This window comes from Prosopis cineraria, unplaced genomic scaffold (genome assembly GCF_029017545.1).
Source record: "Prosopis cineraria cultivar Desert tree isolate PC_DT_omini unplaced genomic scaffold, ASM2901754v1 PC15, whole genome shotgun sequence".
Taxonomy (NCBI): Eukaryota; Viridiplantae; Streptophyta; class Magnoliopsida; order Fabales; family Fabaceae; genus Prosopis; species Prosopis cineraria.
This window is the reverse complement of record NW_026555346.1, coordinates 5,048,497-5,071,330: the sequence shown is the minus strand read 5'-3', so window position 1 is coordinate 5,071,330 and position 22,834 is coordinate 5,048,497. Positions and strand designations below refer to the sequence as shown.

Here is a 22,834-nt window from a genome sequence, read left to right as displayed (position 1 = left end):
CGTTATATTATGCTGACAATTGTTCCAAGAGATTTCATGCGTTCAGGGGTACATATATGAAGGGGTTGGCTGTGGCCCAGTCTGACTCGGAGTTGGAATGGTTAGATCGAAGCCGTTTTTGAGATCTGGACAAGGTTTCTTCAGGCTGGATCGACTTCTTCAGGTTCTGGGTTCCAATAGATTCCTATTTGCTGGGATCGGATACAATCACAAGTGCAAAGCAAAACGCGGGGATAACAAGCAGATCATGCTCATCATCTCTGAACTATTTTGATTGAATTTAAATGGTTCAAGTGATTTTTTTTTTTCCTTCACATTTTAAATGACTCTTAAATTTTAATGGACGTAAAATCTAAAATAATAAATTCATAATGGCCAATTTTAAAATAATAATAATAAATTTATCATTGAAAAAAAAAGGTAAAAATCTTATAACAATTGTCAAGGGAAAATGTAATATTTATTCCTCATAATTTTATAGGATTTTGTTTTTAATTCCTATAATTATTTCAGTTTTTTAATTTTTACATGGACTAAAAATATTAAAAAAATAAAATTATAAGAGCCTAAACACAAATGTCATTTAATTTTTTAAAACTATATAAGGATTGAAAACATTAGAGAAAACTATAAAAATTAAAAAGGCAAAACTCAATAAAACTTGAAAGCCAATTGTTAAAACTACATTTAAATAATTTACGTATCATCGCAAGGAACATGTGCTGTAAAGAGAATCCAAGTAAGACCCGTGTGAACGTTAATGGGAAACCTACAACCAATTTCAGGGCACAATTTAATAGGTAATGTGAGTTCACGACGTAGTGAGAATTTTGCATCCCAGTTAATTGGCAGCGAAAATAGTTTTATCATGTTAGAGCCTGCCTCGCAGCGAAGATAGTATTATCGTGTTAGCTTGTCTCTCATATATATATATATATATATATATAAATAAGATCATTTATGACTGCAAGGCAGCACATTAATCGCTGATCCGCAAATTAAACTGATGGCTTAAGCACCTATTCCACGGCGCCCAACAAGTGAACAAAATTCCATGTTTCAGCAATTAAAGTTATATGAACAAGCCGAAACACAGGTATTTTCAGCCGCATGCTGATTCTCGCCGCGTATCAGGCTCGTTGCGGAAGCCCAAAGGCTGAGGCCACGCAGCTGAATTTCAAAAATTGATTAATACCATGTAAACCTAGAATTTTCTCTTTTTTGGACAAGAATTTAAACCTAGGATCTTGGACTGCGGCAAAGTCTCCTCAGGCGAACTTTTTCCTGAAAACGGGAAAATGAAAATGAAAATTTTGCATTAACCAATAACCTGTTAGCACAAGCAGAGAAGGAAATATTTCGTACCTCACTGTTGTCATGATCATACCGAATCAAGAAGAGACACCTGCAGCCTCTGATATCATGCATTTTCCTTTGGATCTCTAAAACATGGGCATCATAATAAATTGCTTGATCTCTCCTCTCCTGAAACCCAAATTATTTTGTCAAATGAAAGCAAAATACACTGAAAGGAAGAAAATTATGGTCAGCACGCTAATGTCTGAATCACCTGGAAGCACAAGACAGGGTCTCCAACTTTTAGGTTGGAACATTCAGTATTTTCTAAAGGCACCGAGCGTTCTCTCACTGCATCTTTTATATTGACCCACTCATCTTCCTCAGCTCCAAATCCAACAAATCTGACACGGACTTCCTTTAACAAAGGGCAAAACTGTATCAAAGACGAAACTTTTCCACTCTTTCTTTTGGGAGTGTCAAGATGATCAAACCGAACATCAAGCCTGGCAGTACTACGCTATGGAACTTAAGATGATGAAAACTTACAGCTTCACCTGTGCTGAGAAATCTGTGGGCAAGAAACTTCTCAACATCATACCTGCAGAATATCAAAACCTCACATCTGAAAAATAAGGCTCGTCTAAGACACCATCACATGTCATCACCCCCTAACAAATATTATTCAGCATTCTTTTAATGATTGCCACTATCACTTTATCCCCCCCTGCTGTGATAGCAAGTGTTATAAAAGCCTGGAGGTGGTCACGTAGCTCAAACTAACTATACAGACTCAGGGCGTTAGGACAAGATTAAGTGAGCAATATTTTGTAAAAACCATGCCATGCTTCCCGTTTGATCAATATTCCTACAACAGCCTTAAGGAGGAAGCTATTTGATTGTTTTCATACAAATGCAAGGAGGTGGTCAAGTTCAGCAACATATATCAGTGTATCACATGATTTATGATTGTTTTTTATGAGATTGTCAATATCTTTAACTTCCATCAGTGTTAAATTTCAACAATTGAGACGGCAAAGGCAGCATGGGAAGGACAAGCTTGAAGCAGAGAAGCATTTAGTTATAGATGTTTACTCTCTGTGGGCAAGGGGCTACAATGTGGTTCAATCTCATCACTTCAGCAATTTACAAATTACTAAATGAATTCAAGCAAGCTGACATAAATGCTCACCATGCTCCATCTTTTGATGATCTTGCCTCAAATTCCAACTCTGATGGGTCTCGGATAATTCCTACTAAAGAGTAAATATTCCATTTCAGAAATAACCTCCACAAGATAAGTGGATTTGATACAATAAACTGCACATTGACCAAAATATCTATCTATAAAACAAGCATATCTGCTAGCTTAAATCAATGAAGAGGAACTAAAATGTGAGAAGGGGCTACGGAAGGCTATGCTGCTCTTGCTTCCTGCTTTGCAGCAAAAATCTGCTACTTTGATGTCTTTATTTTTATTTTGGGAATATATTCCAAATACCATAAAGCAATTTCACACAATGATTTCATTACATTCATGATCTTATACCAAATAAATGAATGAAGGACATTCGCAACATGAAACCCAAGCACACCAACCATAAACTTGTCAGCCGAGGAAGTACATATCACAACTAGAACCATCATAGAAATTGTGAAAATAATAATTTAAACAACCAACCTTTTAAACCGCTATGCTGAAATTATCAACATTGGAAGAATTGAATTTGTTAAGGAAATTTTTTCCCTTTCAGGGTTTGTTTGTGGCAATGCTAGAGCTAATCACATGCAGTCAAAGATTTTAGGATTAAACCAGCAATGATGTGTTGATGCGTTTTATGTCAAGATCATTTACACTTCAGAAGTCAGAAGATAAACATACGGAGTGAACCAAGAAAAGAAGATAGTATAGTTCTAACAAGCAACAATTGAAAAATCATGAAGTTTTACATAAAGAATGAAGCTCAGAAACGCATATAAGGAGCCAAGAGAAGAAGATAAATCCAATGAACGCATAAAAATAAGTTTTACATAAAAGGATGAAACTCACAAGTAGAAGAAGGAGCTATGCTAAAGATCCATTAAGCATACAGGAGCTCTTACCTTCCTTACTTACAAGACCATTTGTATGAGTCAACTTGTTTTTGGGGACTTCGGGTGGTTCTGGAAGCCTTGTCTGAAACCAACTCTGTATCTAAGAATCCTCCCCAAAAGAAAAAAAAAGGAATAATTAAAAATTTACAAAGAATGAGAGAGCTAAAAGCCAAAAATAAAAAAAAGGCGGATTGGAACTTGAATGATACACGTGATATATAAGAAAACTGTATTTACCTCAGTCCATTTTATGACTGGTTTGCCAGCGCGACCAGAGGAGCGGCTGCACAGAGATAATATGGAAACAGCACTTACTCTTCAGGATAACACAAGCATCTTATCTTATCACCAGAAGAAAAATCAACGAATATTGAAAATTATACCACTAGAGCATCCAGAGTGAAACTCACTTAAAACTTTTAGTAAGTCTTTGGCAAAACTCCTTGCCCAGTGATTCTTCCCCTGAATCTTTAAGCAATTTTTCCATTTTCTCAATCTGTTCACCATGGTGCCGGGAAAGTCAATTCATTTTAAGATAATAAGCCTCCAAAGTAGACTCATATTTACATGCTAAGACAGGCCACGAAGATTTAATGACACTAATAACAATATTTGATACATTGCAGAAACATTCTGCATCGTTATCTAAATGCTATTGCGTCTTCATGATTTCAATATTATTTTACTAACGGTCTTAGCATATCAGAAAATCTTTGAAGTTCATTAAACAGGAACCAACTTGCCATTAGTTTCAAAAGAGTGCCATCGCTCTCAGAACACAGATACTGTTATATTTACTGTAGTAATAGAAGTTCGTACAATGCTAGAGATAGTAAATAGAGACAAGGCTCTCATAAAGTAGCTTCCCCAGTCATCACTCCTTATTGCGCATGAGTATTGTTAAACCATGCAGGGCAGAGAGGGAAGACTGGCTTTTTTTTTTTTTGGGGTGGGGGGTGGGGGGTGGGGTTGTGGGGGAGCCAGGACAATAATTCCTTCAGGCATGTCTAACAAGTAATAAGCCCAAAGCAGATCTCGGTATCGATCAATATAGGAGACTGAATCACACAGCTAAGAAAAAGATATGTTCTCAGGATAACAGGATAAATAAGCCAATAGATAATGCTCCATGCGTTTATATATGCAAACGATAGAATAGCCATCCATGAGACACATTAATGAACGTAGGCATTCCCGATTAAAATTCCACCAACGTAATTGATCTCACACGTGCCCGCTAAGAAATTATTACAGCTGAAAACTAACGTCAGACACGGATGAATCTACCAATTCCCAAACAACAATTAAATATAGGCTTCATCTAAAGTCTATTGGCTGCCTCAGTTTATGTTTGAGTTTAAAAATTCACCTAAAATTTTTTCAGGAAAGAAGACAAGAGTAATACAATTATACCTCAGCATTGGTGAATCCAAAAAAGACCGGTCTGTTCCGAGGACGCAAGCGGTCCATGGAAGCACCTCTGTTTTGAGAAGAAGATAAAGATAGAATTAAAGCGCTGCTATGGTTGAATTGCTCTGTGTTTCGCTCCACCAAGCACCAGATTAGCTAAAAACCCTAGCAAAGGATTCCCACTTTTGTTACTGTGTTTTCGCATTTATAGGGGTATTTGCAAAAACGTATTAGACTGGCGAGGGGAACTCAGGGAACATCGAGTGCCGAGCCACCTGCTTCCGGCAGCAGTGGGGATGATCCGCCGTCACGTCAGGAGATGAGAATGTCAGTTAAGCCCGTAATTTAATAAGCGATGGGCTTTTTCATGGATCTGGGCCGGGAGAGCCGAATGGTTCCTCTTCACCATCGAATGTTCAATATAATGAAATCTGTGCCGTTCATCCTTCATAGCTTTTAGTTAATCCCAACCATCTAATCCCTTTTAATCCTAAAGTGCCTCATCCCTTCTCGCCTCTCTCGTCCCTCGTCTCTAACTCCATAACTGTGATGGTTTAATTTGAGTCCCCTTTATTTGAGCCAAGGTGTCCATGGTAGCTTGGGTGCTGCGACAGCTTAGCTGCAATGGCTGCATCAGTCATTCAGTCAACGGTGGGTAGCTTAAATCCACATGCTTAATGAGGATCTTAATTATAATTATTAAATTTTATTAATACTTAAAAATTATGAAAATATTTTTTAAAAAAACAATTCACAACATTTCTTATGATGAAAGCATCCTTTACATATATTGTTTTCATATAAAAAAATTTGACATTTAATATCTTTTCAATATTATACAATCATTCAACTAAGTGAACCATAATCTAATGATTGTTATTATATCATGCAAGACAATCACAAAATAAATAGATTAAGTCATTCACTGAATTCAAGTTCAAACAAATACCCACATTTCATGCTCACCAACTTGATGAGCGCTCAATCAAAAATTTGATCCTTTCTCCTTTAATTTTATTTTAAAATTATCTATGTCCTTTATTTTGAATTGATTTTTAAATATTTTTAATATTATATTTATTAAAATAAAAAATTATGAACAGTTAATATAATATTTGAATTGTCCTCTATTACTTATTAAATACAATGATTGACACTGTGGCAGGGGTCATATTAAAATCAAAATAAAAGACTAAGATTGGCTGATGAGCGGAATGCCGACACGGTTATAGGATAGCATTGCTTGTTTGCATGTTGCATTTAATTTTGTTTCTTAGTCCAGTTCAGGTTTTATGTGTGTGCATGTGTGTGTAATTAATGGGAAAGAGGCCATAAGCTTTTGTTCTTTTCTATTGGAGGAGAGGTGGGTGAATTATATTTTCTTATTCATGGGATCATGTCTGCCGGCGCTAAGCTATGAAAATATCACAAGATATCTGTGAACGGAGAGGAATTTGTTTCCTGACATCTTTTTGTAGTTTTTACATATTTTACGTCAAAGCCGAGACATTTAATCTTGAAGACCAATGGGGCTGAATTCAAGGAAGAGGTTGATGTCACTACCTCCCAATTCGTAGAATAAAGCTTTAAAGTTAGATTTGGTTATAATTATGAACAAATAACAGAGGTATAATGGTTAATTTTTTCTTGCAACATTGCCCTCCCTTTCCCTCCCCCCAAATGCTTCCTTAGTCATGCCAAGTTGTAATTCCTAAACATATCTTATGGTGATTATTAATTTTAATAAAATTAAAAATAAAAATTCAAATATTTTTTTATAAATTTAAGAATATTAATGACCATTCTTTGAAAACTGTAAGATTGATTGATTTTATTTTATAATTAAGATTAGGATTAGAGGAAGTATTCGGCTAACGTCCAAAAAAAAAAAACACAAATTCCACAAACAGTGTGGGAGATCTTTTAAATTTAAGGATTTGCATTTGGTGCTCATCATAAATACCGCATGCTCATCAAGATCAGAGTAATCTTAACATTCCATTTCAATCTGAATTAATCTCTATTGTTTATTTAAATTAATTTTTAAATATCATATTATATTTATTAATATAAAAAATATTAAAAATTTTAATAAATTTGTTCGCTAACAATTTGGCCACTATATATTTAATTTAGCATTCCAATTTAATATTTAAAAATTTTATAATTTTATAATTTAATTATCTAGATAGACTCTGAACAATTTAGATATAATTTAGATGACATAATTTAATATTATAAAATTTATAAATTTTATAAATTAATCATTTAAATGTATTATAAATAGTCTAAATTTAATATTAATTTTTTTATATTAATAAATATAATATTAAAAATATTTAAAAATTAATTTAAAAGGAATTACAAAGATTATTTTTAGTTAAAATGGAGGCTTAAGATTACTCCTAATATTGATGAGCACTTGATATACCGAATGCAGGAATGAGTTTCCCTGCTCATCCTTATGATGAAATTTGGACCATTCAGATTTGTCCAGATTTAAAGTATTATTATATTATTATATATTATATTTATTAAAATAAAAATTTGTAAAAATTATAATATAATTTTAATAATTTTTATTTTTAATTTAATTTAAATTTAATTTAAATAGTCTAATTTAATATTAAAATTTTTATAATTAATATATTTTGATTATTTAAATTTATTTTGCACAGTTTAAGACATGCAGAATATATTTGAATAATTAATATACATTAATTATAAAAATTTTAACATTAAATTAGATCCACTAAATTAAATTTAAACCTGACTAAAAATAAAAAACTTATTAAAATTATTTTATAATTTTTATAATTTTTATTTTAATAAATATAATATATTATAATAAATTTAATCTGGATAGAAACCGGTCCCCGAATGCAGACATTTAAATTTAATGTAGGCCTAAGGCCAGCCAATCAACAGTGCTACTTTTGCCATTCCTTTTCACTGATCTTTATATTCATATTCAATAAGTTGTTCTTTCTTATGCTGGTATTGTTCATATTAATCTTGCGGTTTTAATCTGGAACTCCAGATGAATCATGCAAAGCAACTGCTGAAAAAAAAAAAAGGCTGTTGAGTGACCAAGTCTTGGATTTTGCCGTCTTGTACGGCACACAGATCACTTTTCTGGAGGGAGAAAAACAAGCGAAGATTTGTATTTTTCATCCAAGTTATAAAGACGTTCCTGGAAACGAAGAATGTATAGTATGTTTGCTCACGCGATCATCACGTTATTGAATAGAATCGGTGGGGGAAAAGCCACTTCGGCACAGAAGCATAGAGTGGTGGTGTTGGGTGGCGAGAGATTGCATTGTTATCTGCCATTTCTGTGGTCAATCCTGAGCTGAGTTGCATGCATTACTGATCAATACTCCGTAACGTCTCTGGTGACGTCGGCGAGTCAAAAGTGGTGGCTGCGTCTGACTACATGCCACGAACCTATGTCTTCCTCACCCAAGTGGCAAGATTGCCTCCATTTTAGTCTTCATTACGGCTGGTCTACTTCTCATTCTTAATACCATTTTTTCCCTATAAAATAAGTCCCTTCTCGTTCCTTCTGTTAACACCATCCTCCCCTCTACTATTCCGTCATTTCTCGCCGAGCACTATGCAATTCTCATCCGAGACCCTCTTCACCATCTTCACTATCATCACCCTCCACTGCCTCACCGTCTGTGCTTCCACTTGCCACCCGGATGACGAATCGGGCTTATTGGGTTTCAAATCCGGAATCACGTCCGACCCGTCTAACATTCTCGCCTCCTGGAAGTCGGGTACCGACTGTTGTACATGGGCCGGTGTGACTTGCCTGAATGACAACAAGCGGGTCACCAGTCTCTCCCTTTCTGGTCAACCCTACAGCCCCAATAGCTTTTTGTCTGGCATTATTTCATCTTCACTTTCGAAGCTCCGATTCCTCGACGGCATCTACCTCATGGATCTCAGAGACCTCTCGGGCAATTTTCCCGCTTTCGTCTTCCAGCTACCCAACCTCCAATTCATTTATATCGAAAACAACAAACTTTCGGGTCCCGTACCAGAAAATATTGGTAATCTTACCCGATTAAGCGCGCTTAGTTTGTCTGGGAATAGATTTGCAGGACCAATACCCAATTCAATTTCTGCGTTGACTCAGCTGACTCAGCTCAAACTCGGTGGAAACCTTCTCCGAGGACCGGTGCCCGACGGCATTCGCAGGCTCCGTGATCTCACTTTTCTGAGTCTAGAAGCGAACCAACTCACAGGTACAATACCGGATTTCTTTTCGTCTTTCACAAACCTTCGGATTCTCAGACTTTCCCGTAACAAATTTACCGGTGAAATCCCACCCTCCATATCATCGCTTGCCCCGAAGCTAAGCTACTTGGAGCTTGGCCACAACTATCTCACGGGGCAAATCCCTGATTTTCTCGGGAATTTCAAGGCACTAGACACCCTGGATCTCTCGTGGAATCGGTTTTCGGGGACCGTGCCGAAAAGTTTCGGAAACCTCACTAAGATCTTCAATCTCGACCTGTCCAACAACTTTCTCGTCGACCCATTTCCGGAGATGAATGTGAAAGGCATTGAATCGCTTGATTTGTCCAATAACAGATTCCATTTGAAGGAAATACCCAGATGGGTCACTTCTTCTCCGATTATCTTCTCTCTGAAGCTCGCGAGGTGTGGGATCAAGATGAAGCTGGAAGATTGGAAGCCAGTTGAGACTTACTTCTACGATTTTATTGACCTATCTGGTAACGAAATAAGTGGAAGTCCGGTCGGGCTGCTGAACAGGACAGAATATTTGGTGGGGTTTTGGGTATTGGAGAATAAACTGCGGTTTGATTTGGCGAAGTTAAAAATAGTGAAAACATTGAAGTATCTGGATTTGGGGAATAATTCAGTGTTTGGAAAGGTTCCTAACGCCATTGCTGGGCTTGAGAAACTGAATGTTAGCTACAATCATCTTTGTGGTCAAATTCCAAAAACGAAGTTTCCAGCGAGTGCATTTACCGGGAATGATTGTTTGTGTGGTCCTCCCTTGCAGCCTTGCAAGAGCTAATAGAAGTCCATGAAGAGCCTATTCAAATGGCCTAATGGTTACAGCAGACGCTGTAAATTTCAAGCCCCATTATCTTCTCACTTCCCGGAGGTGCTCCGTTCCAAGAATAAATGTCATCCATGGGCTCACCGTTCAAGAATAAATCTTACGGACATTTTTATTTATTTGATTATCTGTTTTCAAGTGCAGTGCCGATCCTCCGCCAAAGATCGGTGGATTGATTCTCCGCGTTCTGCGAATGCTCTTATAAGCACGATGTGCATGCGGGCACAGAATCAATAATTAATGAAGTTTTGTAAAAGACTACACGTTGGCACATGCACATGTTAAAGTTTGACAAATTTGGAGGGTTTTAAATTTGCCAAGTGGAACGTTGACTCTCATTTTATATTATCTTTCTGTGTGTTAGCATTTATTTTGAATTGATGCAACCATTTAAAAATATTTATCACTCTCCTACTCTCCTTTATTAAGAATGTTTTAATTAAATGGGTCAACAACAAAAATTAAATAGCATTACATTTTATCATAATATAAGTTGTTGAACAGCATTTTTTAACCTGTGCATAATTAAACAGCAGTAACAACATGCATACCAAACCAAATTAGTTTGGCCTGCTTGCTTCAGGTCGATCATGCGATTCAGGACACCAATGCTACCACGTTTCCGGTTTGTGTTTGGGTGTGATAATTTCTGGACCAATCCGTGTGAGCGGAGGGATCCTCTTGGCAAGCCGTAAGTCCCTGAAATTTACAAGATGAAAATGTGATCATCGTGAACTCGCTCCAACGGTTATTGTGCATTGGAATTGTAAGATAAGGAAACTGGAGGAAATGAAACCAACAAGCTATTGTCTGTATCAAGAAGCTCATCAGCATGACTAATCAAAACTGTCAGAGAAAACGATACTAAATTAGCCATTATGATTGCCTGGATAGAGGGAAAATGAAGAACATAATTTATGCAGAACGAGACCTCCTCCCTTTCCCATGCTTATTCCTGTTCCTTTTCAGTTTCTTTCTAACATGCTTCTGAATGTATGCGTTCTCTGGTAAGAGGGCTAAGTCTGTGAACTAATCAATACGTCCTCCGCAACAGCGTAAACTTTGGCTGCACAAGGGACTGATTTATCCACAATTGTCGATAGAATGATGAAGGAGCTCGTCTAGTAACCTTGGGTATTTAATAAAAAACAGAATTTTATCATGTTATCAAAAGATACATAATATTAAAATAAAGAAAGCTCTTGAGAAAATGATAAATGATAAAATTAATTGACTTAATTGTGCCCCTATTAAGGTAAAAAAGTATTTAGGTGAAGGGAGAGTACAATGACTAACTAAATTATTTAATAAAATCCTATGGTCTAGAAAATGCTTAATAAATGGAGAAGAAGCACCTTAATTCTTATTTATAAAAGTACATAAGATATTTAAAATTGTGGAAATTATAGAAGAATTAAGCTTGCAAGTCATACATTGAAATTGTAAAAAAAAAGTGATTGAGTACATATTTAGATTGAAGACTAGTATTTTTAAGAATCAATTTGGCTTCATGTCAAGTAAGATGGCTACATAAGCAATTTATCTATTATGAGGATTGACGAAAAAGTATCAAAGTGAATTTAAAGATTTACACATAATTTTTATTAATTTAAAAAAAACTTATAATCATATTTCAAGAGAAGTACTTTGAAAAGTATTAAAAAAGAAAGGAGTCTAAGTAGCATATATTAGGACTATACAAGATATATAAGAGGGTAACAACTAACATTAGAACATTTGATGGTGAAACAAAAGAATTTTCTGTAAGTATTGAACTACATCACTTGACTCAATGGTACTAGACTTGGCTTCAACTTTAAGATAGTAGAAGTTAGAAATTCGGGTTTGGGGAGGCTTTAAAAGGCCCCTGTGAGGGTGAAGTGAGAAATAACCCAAGTACCACCTTAAGAAAAGTTGGTTTCTACCCCAGTGAGGTGGATCGGCCCAGTCCAAAAGACCCTCGGTGGGGTAAGGTGAGGACTGTTTACAAGGATCATCTTCAAATCCTTATTTATTTGACTTGGTTCTATATATATATATATATATATATATTTTTGGCTAAGAATATTCAAAAAAAAATCTCCAAATGCATGCTTTTTGCAGATGATATAGTTTTTATTATAAAGAAAAGATAAACAATTAATTGCAAACTAGAGTTATAGGGAAAGGCCTTGGAGTTAAAGGGTTTTCACTTGAGTAGAAGTGAAACAAAATATTTACTCCCTCTGGTCCTATTCATGAGTCATTTCTACCAACTTCATCAATACCAATACAATAAAAGTATAAGGAATAAAAGTAAGTAAAATTTCAAACATGCCCCTATATAACAAATCTAAAAAGTAATGTCCTGTTATTTTTTCTCTCTCATGAAGGGTAATTTTGAAAATACTTCTCAAATATTACCTAAAAAAACGCACCATGACTTATAAATGGGACCAAATGAACCCTTTAAAATGGGACTTATAAATGGGACTGGAGGGAGTACATTATAATTTTGATAAGAGGTTAGTCAGTAGTAATTTGAAAGTGAAATTAGTATATTAGATTATACCTCAAGTGACAAAATTTAAATATTTGGGAGCTATTATTTAATATGATGAGGAAATTGATGGAAATGTTGCACAAATGATACAAACTGAGTGGCTTAATTGAAAAAAAGCTAAAAAAGTTATTTGTAATAAAAAAATACTCAATAAATTTCAAGGAAAGTTTTATCAAGTTGCTATAAGACCATTTATGTTATATGGTAGTAGATGTTGGGTCTTAAAGGAACAGTAAGAGCATAAAGTTGAAGTAATGAAAATGAGAATATTGAGATAAATGTACGAGCATACATAAAAAGATAAAATTCAAAATAAACATATATGAAAAAAAACAAACATGGCATCTATTGAAAGTAAAATGACATAAAATCATTTAAGATAATTTAGACATATATAGAAAAAGCTGCAGGAAGCACCAGTAAAGAGAATGAAATGAATAATCTTGAGTCTTGTAAAAAGAAATAGAGAAAAACTAGATAGAACACTTACGAAAATTGTTAAATGAGATCTTTTAATTAATAATATTTTTAAAAACTTGATTAATAATAGAGTATAATTATATTGTATAATCTATATGGTCGATTCCATATATTAGGATAAAACTTCTAGTTATTGTCTTTAATTATCTCTGGTATCAAAAAGATATCAGCTCACATGGCTGCTAATGTCTGCGGTCAAGGCACGTGATCTTGGCCAGTTACATCCGCTGTGTTCAGCTCATGCATTTTTCTTTTTTCTCTTTTTTTTTGGGGGGGGGGGGGTGGGGGTGGGGGTTTTCATGTTTTAAATTTTGGCCTTCTCTGTTTTCAGCACCACAGATCTGTCTTCTCAGCTTCCTCGACCTAGGGTTCCTCTTACCTTCGCAAAAGCTGCATGTATACCCGTGTAATAAAAGCCCAACATATAAGATTTTTCCCCCCGTAGGCCGTCAGATTTAGTTGATCTTTTTTTGAGAAAGACAAAATAACGATTGAATTCTACCAAAATAACAACAACAACAACAACTGGATTTTCCCCTCGCCCAAAAATAACAAACGTGGACTCCATACCACCCACAAAACCGCCACGCCCACCCAAGGAAAAAAATCTATATTCTCACATCCTACTCCAGATGTTTAGATCGTCTTGGCAGAATCAGCACTCAGGAGACCATGATCCGCACACAACCTAAACCTCGAAGAAGAAAGAAAGAAAGAACGAAAGAAAAGAAAAAGGAAAGATGAACAATAACAAACATGGACCAAAAACTCTCTCGAAGGATTCTTCATGCACAAACGACAAACACACATTTAATTTAAATATATACAATAATATTAATTTATGATAACCAGGCTACACTATGTAATCATATACTTCATGGGCGAATGACAAATGCAACAAATAGTACGAGATTTGAAATAATGAAATCAATTGTCAGGTTAACAAGTCCCCTCGTGCATCTCCGTAGACAGTAATCATGCTCCTGCCCAATTGAAGATCGATGGGGTGATTAATCCCCCCTACGATATTCCATCCGACTGATTCATGCCCAATCCAAGCCCATAGCTGAGACGCAGACGTATCACAAAGGAGACAGCAAATCTACGAGAACACATCATGCTGCAGCAGCAGCTGGTACGCGGAGCTGCCAGAACTGAAAGACGCCGTAAGTACAACCCCATGCTTGTTGCCAAGGAACTAGAATGAATGTGTCATTGCTTAATAAACACGAAAGAGATCCATAAGGATATCACGTCTTCTACAATTGGAATGTAAGAACAAGTCTCTAAAATAAATTATATTCATGTGTTACTCTTACTCGCCAGGCTGTTACAATGCAAGCATTATATGCATATCCAGGAGTATTGTACACATCGTAAAGGGCTGCACGAAGCCATCAACATGGGGAAGTACTTCAAACTGAATGAAGATGACTGGCATCCAGATTAAACACAGTTTTAGCGCATCTCTTCCGCAACTTGACAACTCCGTATCGCCCAAAATGATCTGGGTTTCAGTTTTCTGTTTGTTGATGTAAAAAGCCACCCCATTTGTCTTTCACACGTAGCACAGTTGGCTACTGTCCATGCATATCTGTCAAAAGCGGCAAATTAACCCCATTATCTACGCGCAAAACAAAGCCAATTGAAGTTGCTTATGAGTACTAATACAATCATATAAAAGCAACTGCTCAAGTTGGCATATATAACAATCGCTAGAAGAAATGTGAACATTTTCAATCAATTAGCCGAGCTTATTAATGATGATGATGATATTCAAAATGGCAGTGAAGAATCAACAGAAATAATTTAAACGATCGAAGTTATACCACATAAACAAGTTTATATATCTTAGCATCATGCTCAGGATAAGAAAATTGACTAACAACTTACCCTGGAAACCAACTGTACTGCGTAGTTGCTCGCCCAATAAGCGCTAAGCCACTTGCGTTGTGCAGAGTCATGATCTCATGCACATAACCACCTGGATTAACATAAGCACCAAGAGGACCCTCACTGGACATCACCAACATATCACTCCGCCTTGCAATGATAGTCTGAAAATATTAGTGATAAAAAAAAAAAGTACATTATTTTCTGCATTTGATGAAAGTTGAAAAGAAAATTCTCGTATCAAAAATATATATTGGAATCACAATTAATTATGAACAAAAGGAATATTTTGTTTACACAAACAAGTACCAAACAGAGCGAGGCTTTGGTGGGATGACGCTTACCTGGCAGTTTCTACATCGAACAAGATTAACACACTCTAGCAATTCAATCTCCCTACGCAATCTATATGAGATACCATCTATCTCCAAAAGCTCCTGCCTTGTAGATTCGGAGACAGGTATTTTACTGGCAATATAAAATGATAAAACATCAGGCTTCTTCACAAGACCATCCATGCTTGGCGTCCCAACCACATTCCTCCACAAATCTACAAATTATCAACATGAATATTATTAATTGTAATTCTTACATGAACATATTTAGACTGTTGTATAATAAAGAAATTTTAGAAATAAACGAATTCTACAATTATCAAGGAGCTACTATTATAACTTCCAATTGAAGTTGTTTTACTATACATTCATTTTTTTTTTTGTTATAATGATACCCTTTTTACTGCTTACCATGACTCGGTCTTATGACCTACCCCAATCCCCACGCGCCCTAACCGAACTGAATAAAAAGTGACCTCAAAACAAATCAAGATAAAGACAAAGGCTTGGACAAATGACCATCAAATATAAGCCTAGATGAAAAACTCTGAATTGAGGCTTCAGTAAAAATACTCTGCACAAAGGCATCGGTAAAGCATAAGTAACTCCTTGCAAATAATTCTCTATTGATCTATGTTAAAAATCTAAAATCATATAAACCAGAATGCAGAAAAGAAAAGGCAAGGCTTATTTTATCCAATAACATTTCATCATACTGTATTATGTAAAATCCAAAACAGGAAAGGCTTGCAAAGAGTGTTGGGTTAGTTAAAGGTAAAGCAAAACTACCCGCTGCCCTCTGTGCAAGGCAGTAGGAGTCAAACATCCGGTATACCCAATGGGGCCAGAATGCTCTTGGAATTCCATGAGAGAAGTTGGCGCTTGCACAAGCTTCCATTTTGCAGGGTTTCTTGCCTGAACCTGAAGTGGAACAGCTACCACCAATCCAGTCTATATTTACAGCTCGTTTTCCACGGTCAGATAGCAATGACCTTGTCATGTCATCATTTAGGCTACATCTAATTTCCTGATCAGACTCATGCCTGCATTCTTCATAATCACTGCTAGATGATTCATCCATAATATCATGATCATGACCAGAACCAATGATTGACTGGTGGATTCTCCTTTCCATTGGTGATAGTCCATCCTCAAAGCTCTCAAAGCTCCCATCTGAATCATCATCCACATTTTTCGACCCATGCAACTTAGTGCAAGAAAAATTTGAAGCCATGTGTGAGATGCCACGGTTATGAGGTAGATTGCTTAATGGAGCTAATTTTACCAAAGCATCTTTGGGAGTTCTTGATGGTAGATCTTCCTCAATTATTTGAATCTCTCCACAAGGCTACAAAATATCACAACAATTCAACAAGAAAGAGAAGAAGAACAAGATCAGCATTAATTTGCATAGGTATCATTTAGAATATTAAAAAAAGAAGCAACAAACACAATAATGTTCTAACCACTCCTTCCACATCAGACCAACACCGTCTTAGCAGAAATCTCTGTTGTCCACGGGTAACCACATTCAGTGAACCATCCTCTAGCCGCCTGTATTGTCGAATCTGTAAGAGTTTAACAAATAATATAAGCCAAAATACAGTTGATTTGATATTAGAATACTGTACATAAATTCTAACTAGTATATTGTTATGTAATTGTAATATTGAGAGGTTAGTTACTGTTAATTAATTAAGTTAGTTAAGGGAAATAACCCTTTGGTCGATATAAGGATTAGGAGCCCATAAATACTAGAGATACCTTTGTAATCCTTATGCTCTTGGCTATTCCAATGGATTGATCATATCACCCAGAATCTCTCGTCTCTCTTTCTCTCCTCAATTCTATTCTTCTCTCTTTCCCTCTCGTCTCTCTGTTACTTCTCTCTTCCCTCTCTTTCTCTCTCCTTTCCGTATTATTCTTTCGCGTCAGTGGTATCAAAGTCAGTTATCCTTGGCCATGGCACACCATTCATTCTAGGAATATGAGGATGACCACCAAATATGGCTTCATCAGTGGGGGAGTTTGAAAGAATTCAATGAATTTTTTGATAGCCACACCAGCAGATTAAAATTGCAAGAGAAATATTTGGTTTTTGCGTATGTAGCTGGACTCAAGCCAAAACTTGTAGAACCAGCACGTCTCTTCAAACCAAGAACGATGCAAGAAGCTAGAAGTCTTGCAAGAATGCAAGAAATTATGCTAAAGCATTTGTCAAAAAAGAAGGCATGAGCACTTCAAGATAATTATGGGTCACGAGAGCTTTTGGAGAAGGATGAAGGAAGTACACCTCTACAAGATTGTAGGAATCATCAAGCCAAGAATGGCATTATAAAACATAGGGATCCAGTAGCTAGAACAATTAAAGTTGAAGTTGGATCTTCCTTGCCAATACAAGAACTGCAAGTCGACAGTAGCGATTTCAAGAAAGTTTCTTAATGCGAGTTGGAAGGTGAAGTAGGCTCGAGCACCTCTAAACATGACTTCTCAAGCTCTTTCACTGCTGGTGTAGGTAAAACCGTCAGTCTTGACTTGAGTTTGGGTACCCAACACTGTTCGAAACACTAGTGTTGCCCACTTGCAAGCCACCATGACCCTCTGTTCCAACTTTCTCTTCGCCTTTATTTCTGATCAACCCGTCGTTACCTATTTTTGTTTTTCTGCCACCGCCACAAGCTTCTTCATTGTTGTTTCTTGTTCCTAGGGTGTCATCATTGCTGTCTTCTCTGGTTTCCCCATTGTAGTCTGATTCTGTAGCTCCAAACACTTCGTGGTTGTTTGCTCAATCATCACCACCACCACCCTTTGTCTTCTCATCAACGTGTATGTCTTACCCATACCCATTTAAAGACTTTAGACTTCTCACAACTACAGAACCTGGGTGAACTTTTCGCAACAGGAAGGGCATGTGGAAGTAAGATTTAGTGGGTTTTTTTTTGGGTCTGCACACATGGGTGCATGGGTCAAAGACAGCTATCCTTCATATCAAGTGGGTGTAGTTTTAGTGGATGGCAGCTAACATCGATAATCAATACATGGGTTCAAGTTTCATGAAAGAAAAAGGAACTACTCCCTGATTTTTCTGTTCAGAAGGTCATGAGGCTAGGTCCTGAAAAGTCAAAACTTATTCTGTCATGTAGGAGGAAACTTCAGATGCAAAAGCTGTACCTTTTATCCTCACTAAACCTGAACCAGCTTCTAGATTGGGATATTTGCATAGGCCCAATGTCACTCAGAGACATTACAATCAGCCCATTGAAAAATCTGTCTAATTGGGCTTTTCTTTATCTTCAACTCCTCCCTTCCGACTTGTTTGTTCTTCTATGGTACAAAGGAGGATTACTAAAAATGCTTTCGAGCTCAACTCATTATTTCCATTTATTCAGTACAGTGAACAGTGATAGAGAACAATAAATAGTAGCTTCTAAGAGTTTAATGTTTTTTTTCCCCAATATTTCAGCATAAGTTCCCTCAAATTGCTGTACATGACCTTTGGGGGCAGAGGTCTTTTGGGACGGGAGTATTGCTATGTAATTGTAATATTGAGAGGTTAGTTACTGTTGGTTAATTAGAATTAGTTAAAGGAAATAACCCTTGGGTAGTTACAAGGATTAGAAGCCTATAAATACTAGAGATACCTTTGTAATCCTTATGCTTTTGGCTACTCCAATGGATTGATCATACTACCCAGAATCTCCCGTCTCTCTTCTTAGTTCCATTCTTCTCTCTTTCCCTCTTATCTCTCTGTTCCTTTTCTCTTCTCTCCTTCTCTCTCCTTTCCGTATTATTCTTCTGTATCATATATACATATTTCTTTTTTATTTTTTTTATTTCAATGAATAAGATGTTGCAAACAATTAATTTGGCTCTCACAAAGCACCGTCTAAGTTGCATCTGAAAAGTTTTCTGAAGCAAAAGGAGTTGCTCATCTCTTTATCACATCTGTTAAGCATTTGATCCCTACATCAGAGTTGGTACCATGTATTGGATTTATAACAGTAAACAGTAGTATTTGATATTTGATAGACTATCCATGTACACAAACATATAGGAACACAAATCATACCTCTGCAGTTGTTCCAATTCTTGCCAATTTTGTCCTATGATTTTCAGTATCCCTCTGAACTCTAATCTGGAAAACACATGAGCTTGATAAGAAAAATAACTGAAAATCCCTGGCATTGACATGTTTTTTAAGCACGTGTAAGTTGTGATAAGGAGTTCACCTACCACACCAATAGTGTAACGAACATCAACTTGGCTCAGTGCCCGATCAACAGCAGCAACATAATTGGGTTGAATAACTCTCAGGGGAAGAGTAGCCCCCGGAAAGAGTACAACTCCTGAATGTTCCAGCGACTAAGTTATTCATGCAACATACAAATTACAGAAACAGAGTGCAAAGTATATGGAGATAAATCATACGACATCCCAAATTTCTACCACATTGTTTGTGCTTTAAGAACCTTATTTGGACCATTTAAGGCTACATTTTATAATACTGATTTAAGTGAAGACCAACAATGTGATGTCAAACAATATCCCATCGCAGTGCCTTTGAATAAAAGAGGTTTAGTACATTTCAGATACCATCCCAACAACCAAATGAATCGCAGGGGGGAAAAAGATAATGAAAAAGGGTTGAGGGGAAAGAGAAGGGAAACTTGAATGGGGAAAATGAGCAATTTTAGAATGACTCCTTCAATACCTCATTTGAAATCATGAGTTTCAAAATTTCCACAAGGAGATATACCTTCAACAGTCAAAAAATATTTAAGGTGTAGTGTTTTCATAATATCTGGTGAAAATTATAGAAATCTGTGGTTTGAGGAATCCTTTCAGGTTTTGGATAGACCAGACTCTAAAGTCTAAAGCAAATGCTTTTTCACTCACATTTCGATTTTTAACCACTTCAGAATGCACGCGTCACTAATTAAGATATGAACTTCTATAAATCTTAGTGTTGACCTTTGACGGACATGTCACATTAAAACCTAGACTTTAAATGAACACCTAAACAGCGCAAAAAATCTTCAATCCTTGGCCCAAATCAAATTTAAAAAATGAAGGGGTTTCAAGTATATTTAGAATTAGATAGATCTCATCAACATAGATTCCTATACACACTTATTTTTCAGTGTAGCTGATCCAGAATATAACATTTTTTTGGGAGGGGGAGACTTCATATGAAAAAAGATATTATTTATATGGCTGCTGATACCAGTCACTAGATATTATTTTCTCCATGAACAATCCCTTTAAACTATATATAGGATACATAGTAGAAGAACTTTCCAGGCTAAATGCATCAATTTCTCAATTCACACCAATTATTGCTAGCTTGGTCATCAATAAAACAGGAAAGATATCCATGCAGAACCACATAGCAGTCAGTAATGATAAACACATTGAAGGATAAAACAACCAGAAGACACCATACGAAATGCATGGCATGATACACAAATATGACTACCATCGAGATAGAAAAGTGGGAGGCTTAAACGAACACCACCGTCCAAGAGAGCAGTCCTGTGGTGTGTGTCCTCAACCTCTGCAACATGGAAGTATGATTGAGTAAAATAGAACAATCCAATTGGAAGCTGTATCAGAGAAAGGGGCGAGTAAAGCCAACAAATGAATGCCTACCACCCAGATATGTATGCAAACACGTTATACACGTATCGAAGGTGAAATCATCGGATGAAGCTGGCCTCGCACGGCCAGCACGGCCGCTGGGGTCCGAACAAAATGATCATACGATTATCAGCAATTCACAAAATAAAATAAAACTGCCCGTGAAAATGACAGAGAAATCAAAGAAACCAGAGGCAGATTAAGAATTATAGGCATGAACGGCTCATTACTTGGTGTCCTCATCGGATGAGTCTCGGAGGTCATCCACTTCCTCAACCTGCAATTCTTCGAGGTCGAGCTGGCGAATGTGCTCGATCTGAAGCCTCTCCCTCTCGAGTATTCTATCATCACCCACTACTACCTGCATCCTATCGCCTTCCAGGTTATCACCTTCCTCGACCTCCAATTCTTCGTGATCGAGCAGGCGAATCTGCTCGATCTGATGCCTCCCCCTCTCGCGTATTCTATCGTTATCCATCGCTGCTAGGGTTTCGTCCGAAGCAAGTTGATGAAGAAAGGAAATGAAAGTGTAGTAACGAACTAATGATTGTCCTTTTCAATTACTCGGCGCATCGCTTCATCATGACGTGGATATAACATGACACACTCTCTCATCACTGTTTATGCAGATATCGTCTTCGAAGTTTCGTCTCCATCTCTCTCTGTTTTGGACTGTTCGTTTTCTCGATTCCAGTTTCCCCTGCTTTCCAGACTCAAGGCTGGTGTTGCCAGCTTAAAAAAAACACTATAGAGAGGAAATCGGACTGCTGGACTAAACTTTTTTGTTTTTCGGCAACCCGCCTCAAAGTGATGGGCTGGACTTTTTCATCTAACCAGATTGAGTAGGCCTTGTTTTCTTTTGCCGTCGGCCTAAGAAAGAGTCTATAATACATGATGGCCCAATTCAAGTATTGTTTGAGTTGAGCTTTCCCGATTTTAAGCCCTGCGAAGTGCAAAGGTGCTGTGACACTGTCCCAAAAAATAGCATGCTATTTTCCATCATTTATTTATTTATTTGTTATTTTCAAAAAAGATTATAGAGTTCTTTTTCTTCCAGGAGACTGCAGCAGGATCAATAATATGTCAGAAGACTCCAGCGGACGAACATTGGGGGCTTGGTTAAAACAATTTAGGCGATGTTTGGTACCAAAGAATCTTGAAGTTGGAAATGACATTTGAGGAATCCTCACCCAGTAGGAGTCTTGATTCAAGGGAAAAAAAAAAGCCAGAATTCAATTCCATCATGATACCCATGAAATTGGATGGATTCCAAAGAATTTATTTTGTATCTCGCTTTTGCCCTCAACATCTTCACCCTCACCCACTGTCGCTCCCTGCTCTCATCCATTGGTGTCACAATCATAGCATCATGCAACAACCAACACCCATTGCCGGCAATAGTGCAATGAAATCCCCCACCCTCTAGCGATGGTATGATGGCATTCCCACTTGACAACGGTGAAGCTCTCCCCTCAACTTCAATTGCATCGTCGCCTCCTATTCCCATTCTCCCTCATGTCGTTGCAATCTCGACTACCACCCTTATTCTTTTTTCTTTACGATTTCAACCACCAGGAGATATGCATCTTTAGTGTTGCAATGCCTTCACCCTTAATGCCTTCACTTCCACCTCATTTTTTTCATCCACCTCGTTATTCTTTGGTTTCACTTCTTGGTTCTGCAACGATTGGATTTTCTTTTTTGTTTTCCTTATTTTTCTTAGTTGGAATTGTTGAGATTTGGCATGTAAGGTTGGTTGATCAACAGCACAGTGGTCATCAATGGTAGTTTTATGTTATGGTTCCATGGTGTGGTGGAGGAGGATGAGAATTTTTAAAGGGTCTTTTGGTCTTGTCTTATTTTAAAAAATTATTTATTAAGGTTATATCTAGATTTCATCTTCTTATCAAGCATACTTTTATAAATAGATTCTATTTCAATTTCATTTTTAATTATGACTTTAATTTCGATTCTATTTTCATTAAAATCTCTTTGATCATATGAAACAAGACCTTAAAAGTTACGGGTTTGCAAGGAATGAAATGAATT

At 36.6% G+C, this 22,834-nt stretch overlaps 3 protein-coding genes across 8 annotated transcripts; 1 reads left to right on the top strand and 2 right to left on the bottom strand.

Annotated features, from left to right (window-relative positions):
* Nucleotides 1-979: 979 nt before the first annotated feature.
* LOC129294209 (protein SAWADEE HOMEODOMAIN HOMOLOG 1-like) lies at nt 980-5,253 on the bottom strand. Of its 2 annotated transcripts, none has more exons than XM_054932396.1 (9): nt 4,804-5,253; nt 3,801-3,886; nt 3,628-3,673; nt 3,400-3,490; nt 2,489-2,549; nt 1,846-1,897; nt 1,571-1,714; nt 1,366-1,485; nt 980-1,284 (listed from the first exon to the last, which is right to left on the bottom strand). In XM_054932396.1, exons 1-9 carry the CDS (start codon nt 4,858-4,860, stop codon nt 1,240-1,242), a joined length of 702 nt encoding a protein of 233 aa, XP_054788371.1. In that variant the 5' UTR covers nt 4,861-5,253; the 3' UTR covers nt 980-1,239. The 2 variants fall into 2 exon arrangements, with proteins under 2 accessions (XP_054788371.1, XP_054788370.1); XM_054932395.1 differs by having other exon boundaries at nt 2,489-2,552; nt 4,804-5,250.
* Nucleotides 5,254-8,332: 3,079 nt separating this feature from the next.
* LOC129294362 (DNA damage-repair/toleration protein DRT100-like) lies at nt 8,333-10,246 on the top strand. Its single transcript, XM_054932666.1, has one exon. The coding sequence runs from the start codon at nt 8,417-8,419 to the stop codon at nt 9,851-9,853; it is 1,437 nt and encodes a 478-aa protein (XP_054788641.1). The 5' UTR covers nt 8,333-8,416; the 3' UTR covers nt 9,854-10,246.
* A 3,468-nt stretch (nt 10,247-13,714) lies between these two features.
* LOC129294361 (uncharacterized) lies at nt 13,715-21,509 on the bottom strand. 5 transcript variants are annotated; one of them, XR_008589374.1, is made up of 11 exons: nt 21,016-21,509; nt 20,798-20,883; nt 20,592-20,702; nt 19,382-19,494; nt 19,218-19,283; nt 16,615-16,716; nt 15,938-16,496; nt 15,158-15,363; nt 14,814-14,977; nt 14,240-14,514; nt 13,715-14,118 (listed from the first exon to the last, which is right to left on the bottom strand). XR_008589374.1 is itself a non-coding variant. In XM_054932662.1 (10 exons), the coding sequence occupies exons 1-10, from the start codon at nt 21,261-21,263 to the stop codon at nt 14,379-14,381; spliced, it is 1,791 nt and encodes a 596-aa protein (XP_054788637.1). In that variant the 5' UTR covers nt 21,264-21,509; the 3' UTR covers nt 13,715-14,378. The 5 variants fall into 5 exon arrangements, 3 of the variants coding, with proteins under 3 accessions (XP_054788637.1, XP_054788639.1, XP_054788640.1); XR_008589375.1 differs by having other exon boundaries at nt 13,715-14,074; XM_054932662.1 differs by having other exon boundaries at nt 13,715-14,514.
* Nucleotides 21,510-22,834: the final 1,325 nt, after the last annotated feature.

Coding starts and splice junctions, on each gene's coding strand:
- LOC129294209 (XM_054932395.1), bottom strand. CDS start 4,860: ATGGACCGCTTGCGTCCTCGGAACAGACCGGTCTTTTTTGGATTCACC. Junction 1,898..2,488: donor TCATCAAAAGATGGAGCATG/GTGAGCATTTAT, acceptor GATATTCTGCAG/GTATGATGTTGAGAAGTTTC. Junction 1,715..1,845: donor TTCTCAGCACAGGTGAAGCT/GTAAGTTTTCAT, acceptor CCTTTGTTAAAG/GAAGTCCGTGTCAGATTTGT.
- LOC129294362 (XM_054932666.1), top strand. CDS start 8,417: ATGCAATTCTCATCCGAGACCCTCTTCACCATCTTCACTATCATCACC.
- LOC129294361 (XM_054932662.1), bottom strand. CDS start 21,263: ATGGATAACGATAGAATACGCGAGAGGGGGAGGCATCAGATCGAGCAG. Junction 20,884..21,015: donor TCATCCGATGAGGACACCAA/GTAATGAGCCGT, acceptor TTCGGACCCCAG/CGGCCGTGCTGGCCGTGCGA. Junction 14,515..14,813: donor CAGTACAGTTGGTTTCCAGG/GTAAGTTGTTAG, acceptor CGCTTTTGACAG/ATATGCATGGACAGTAGCCA.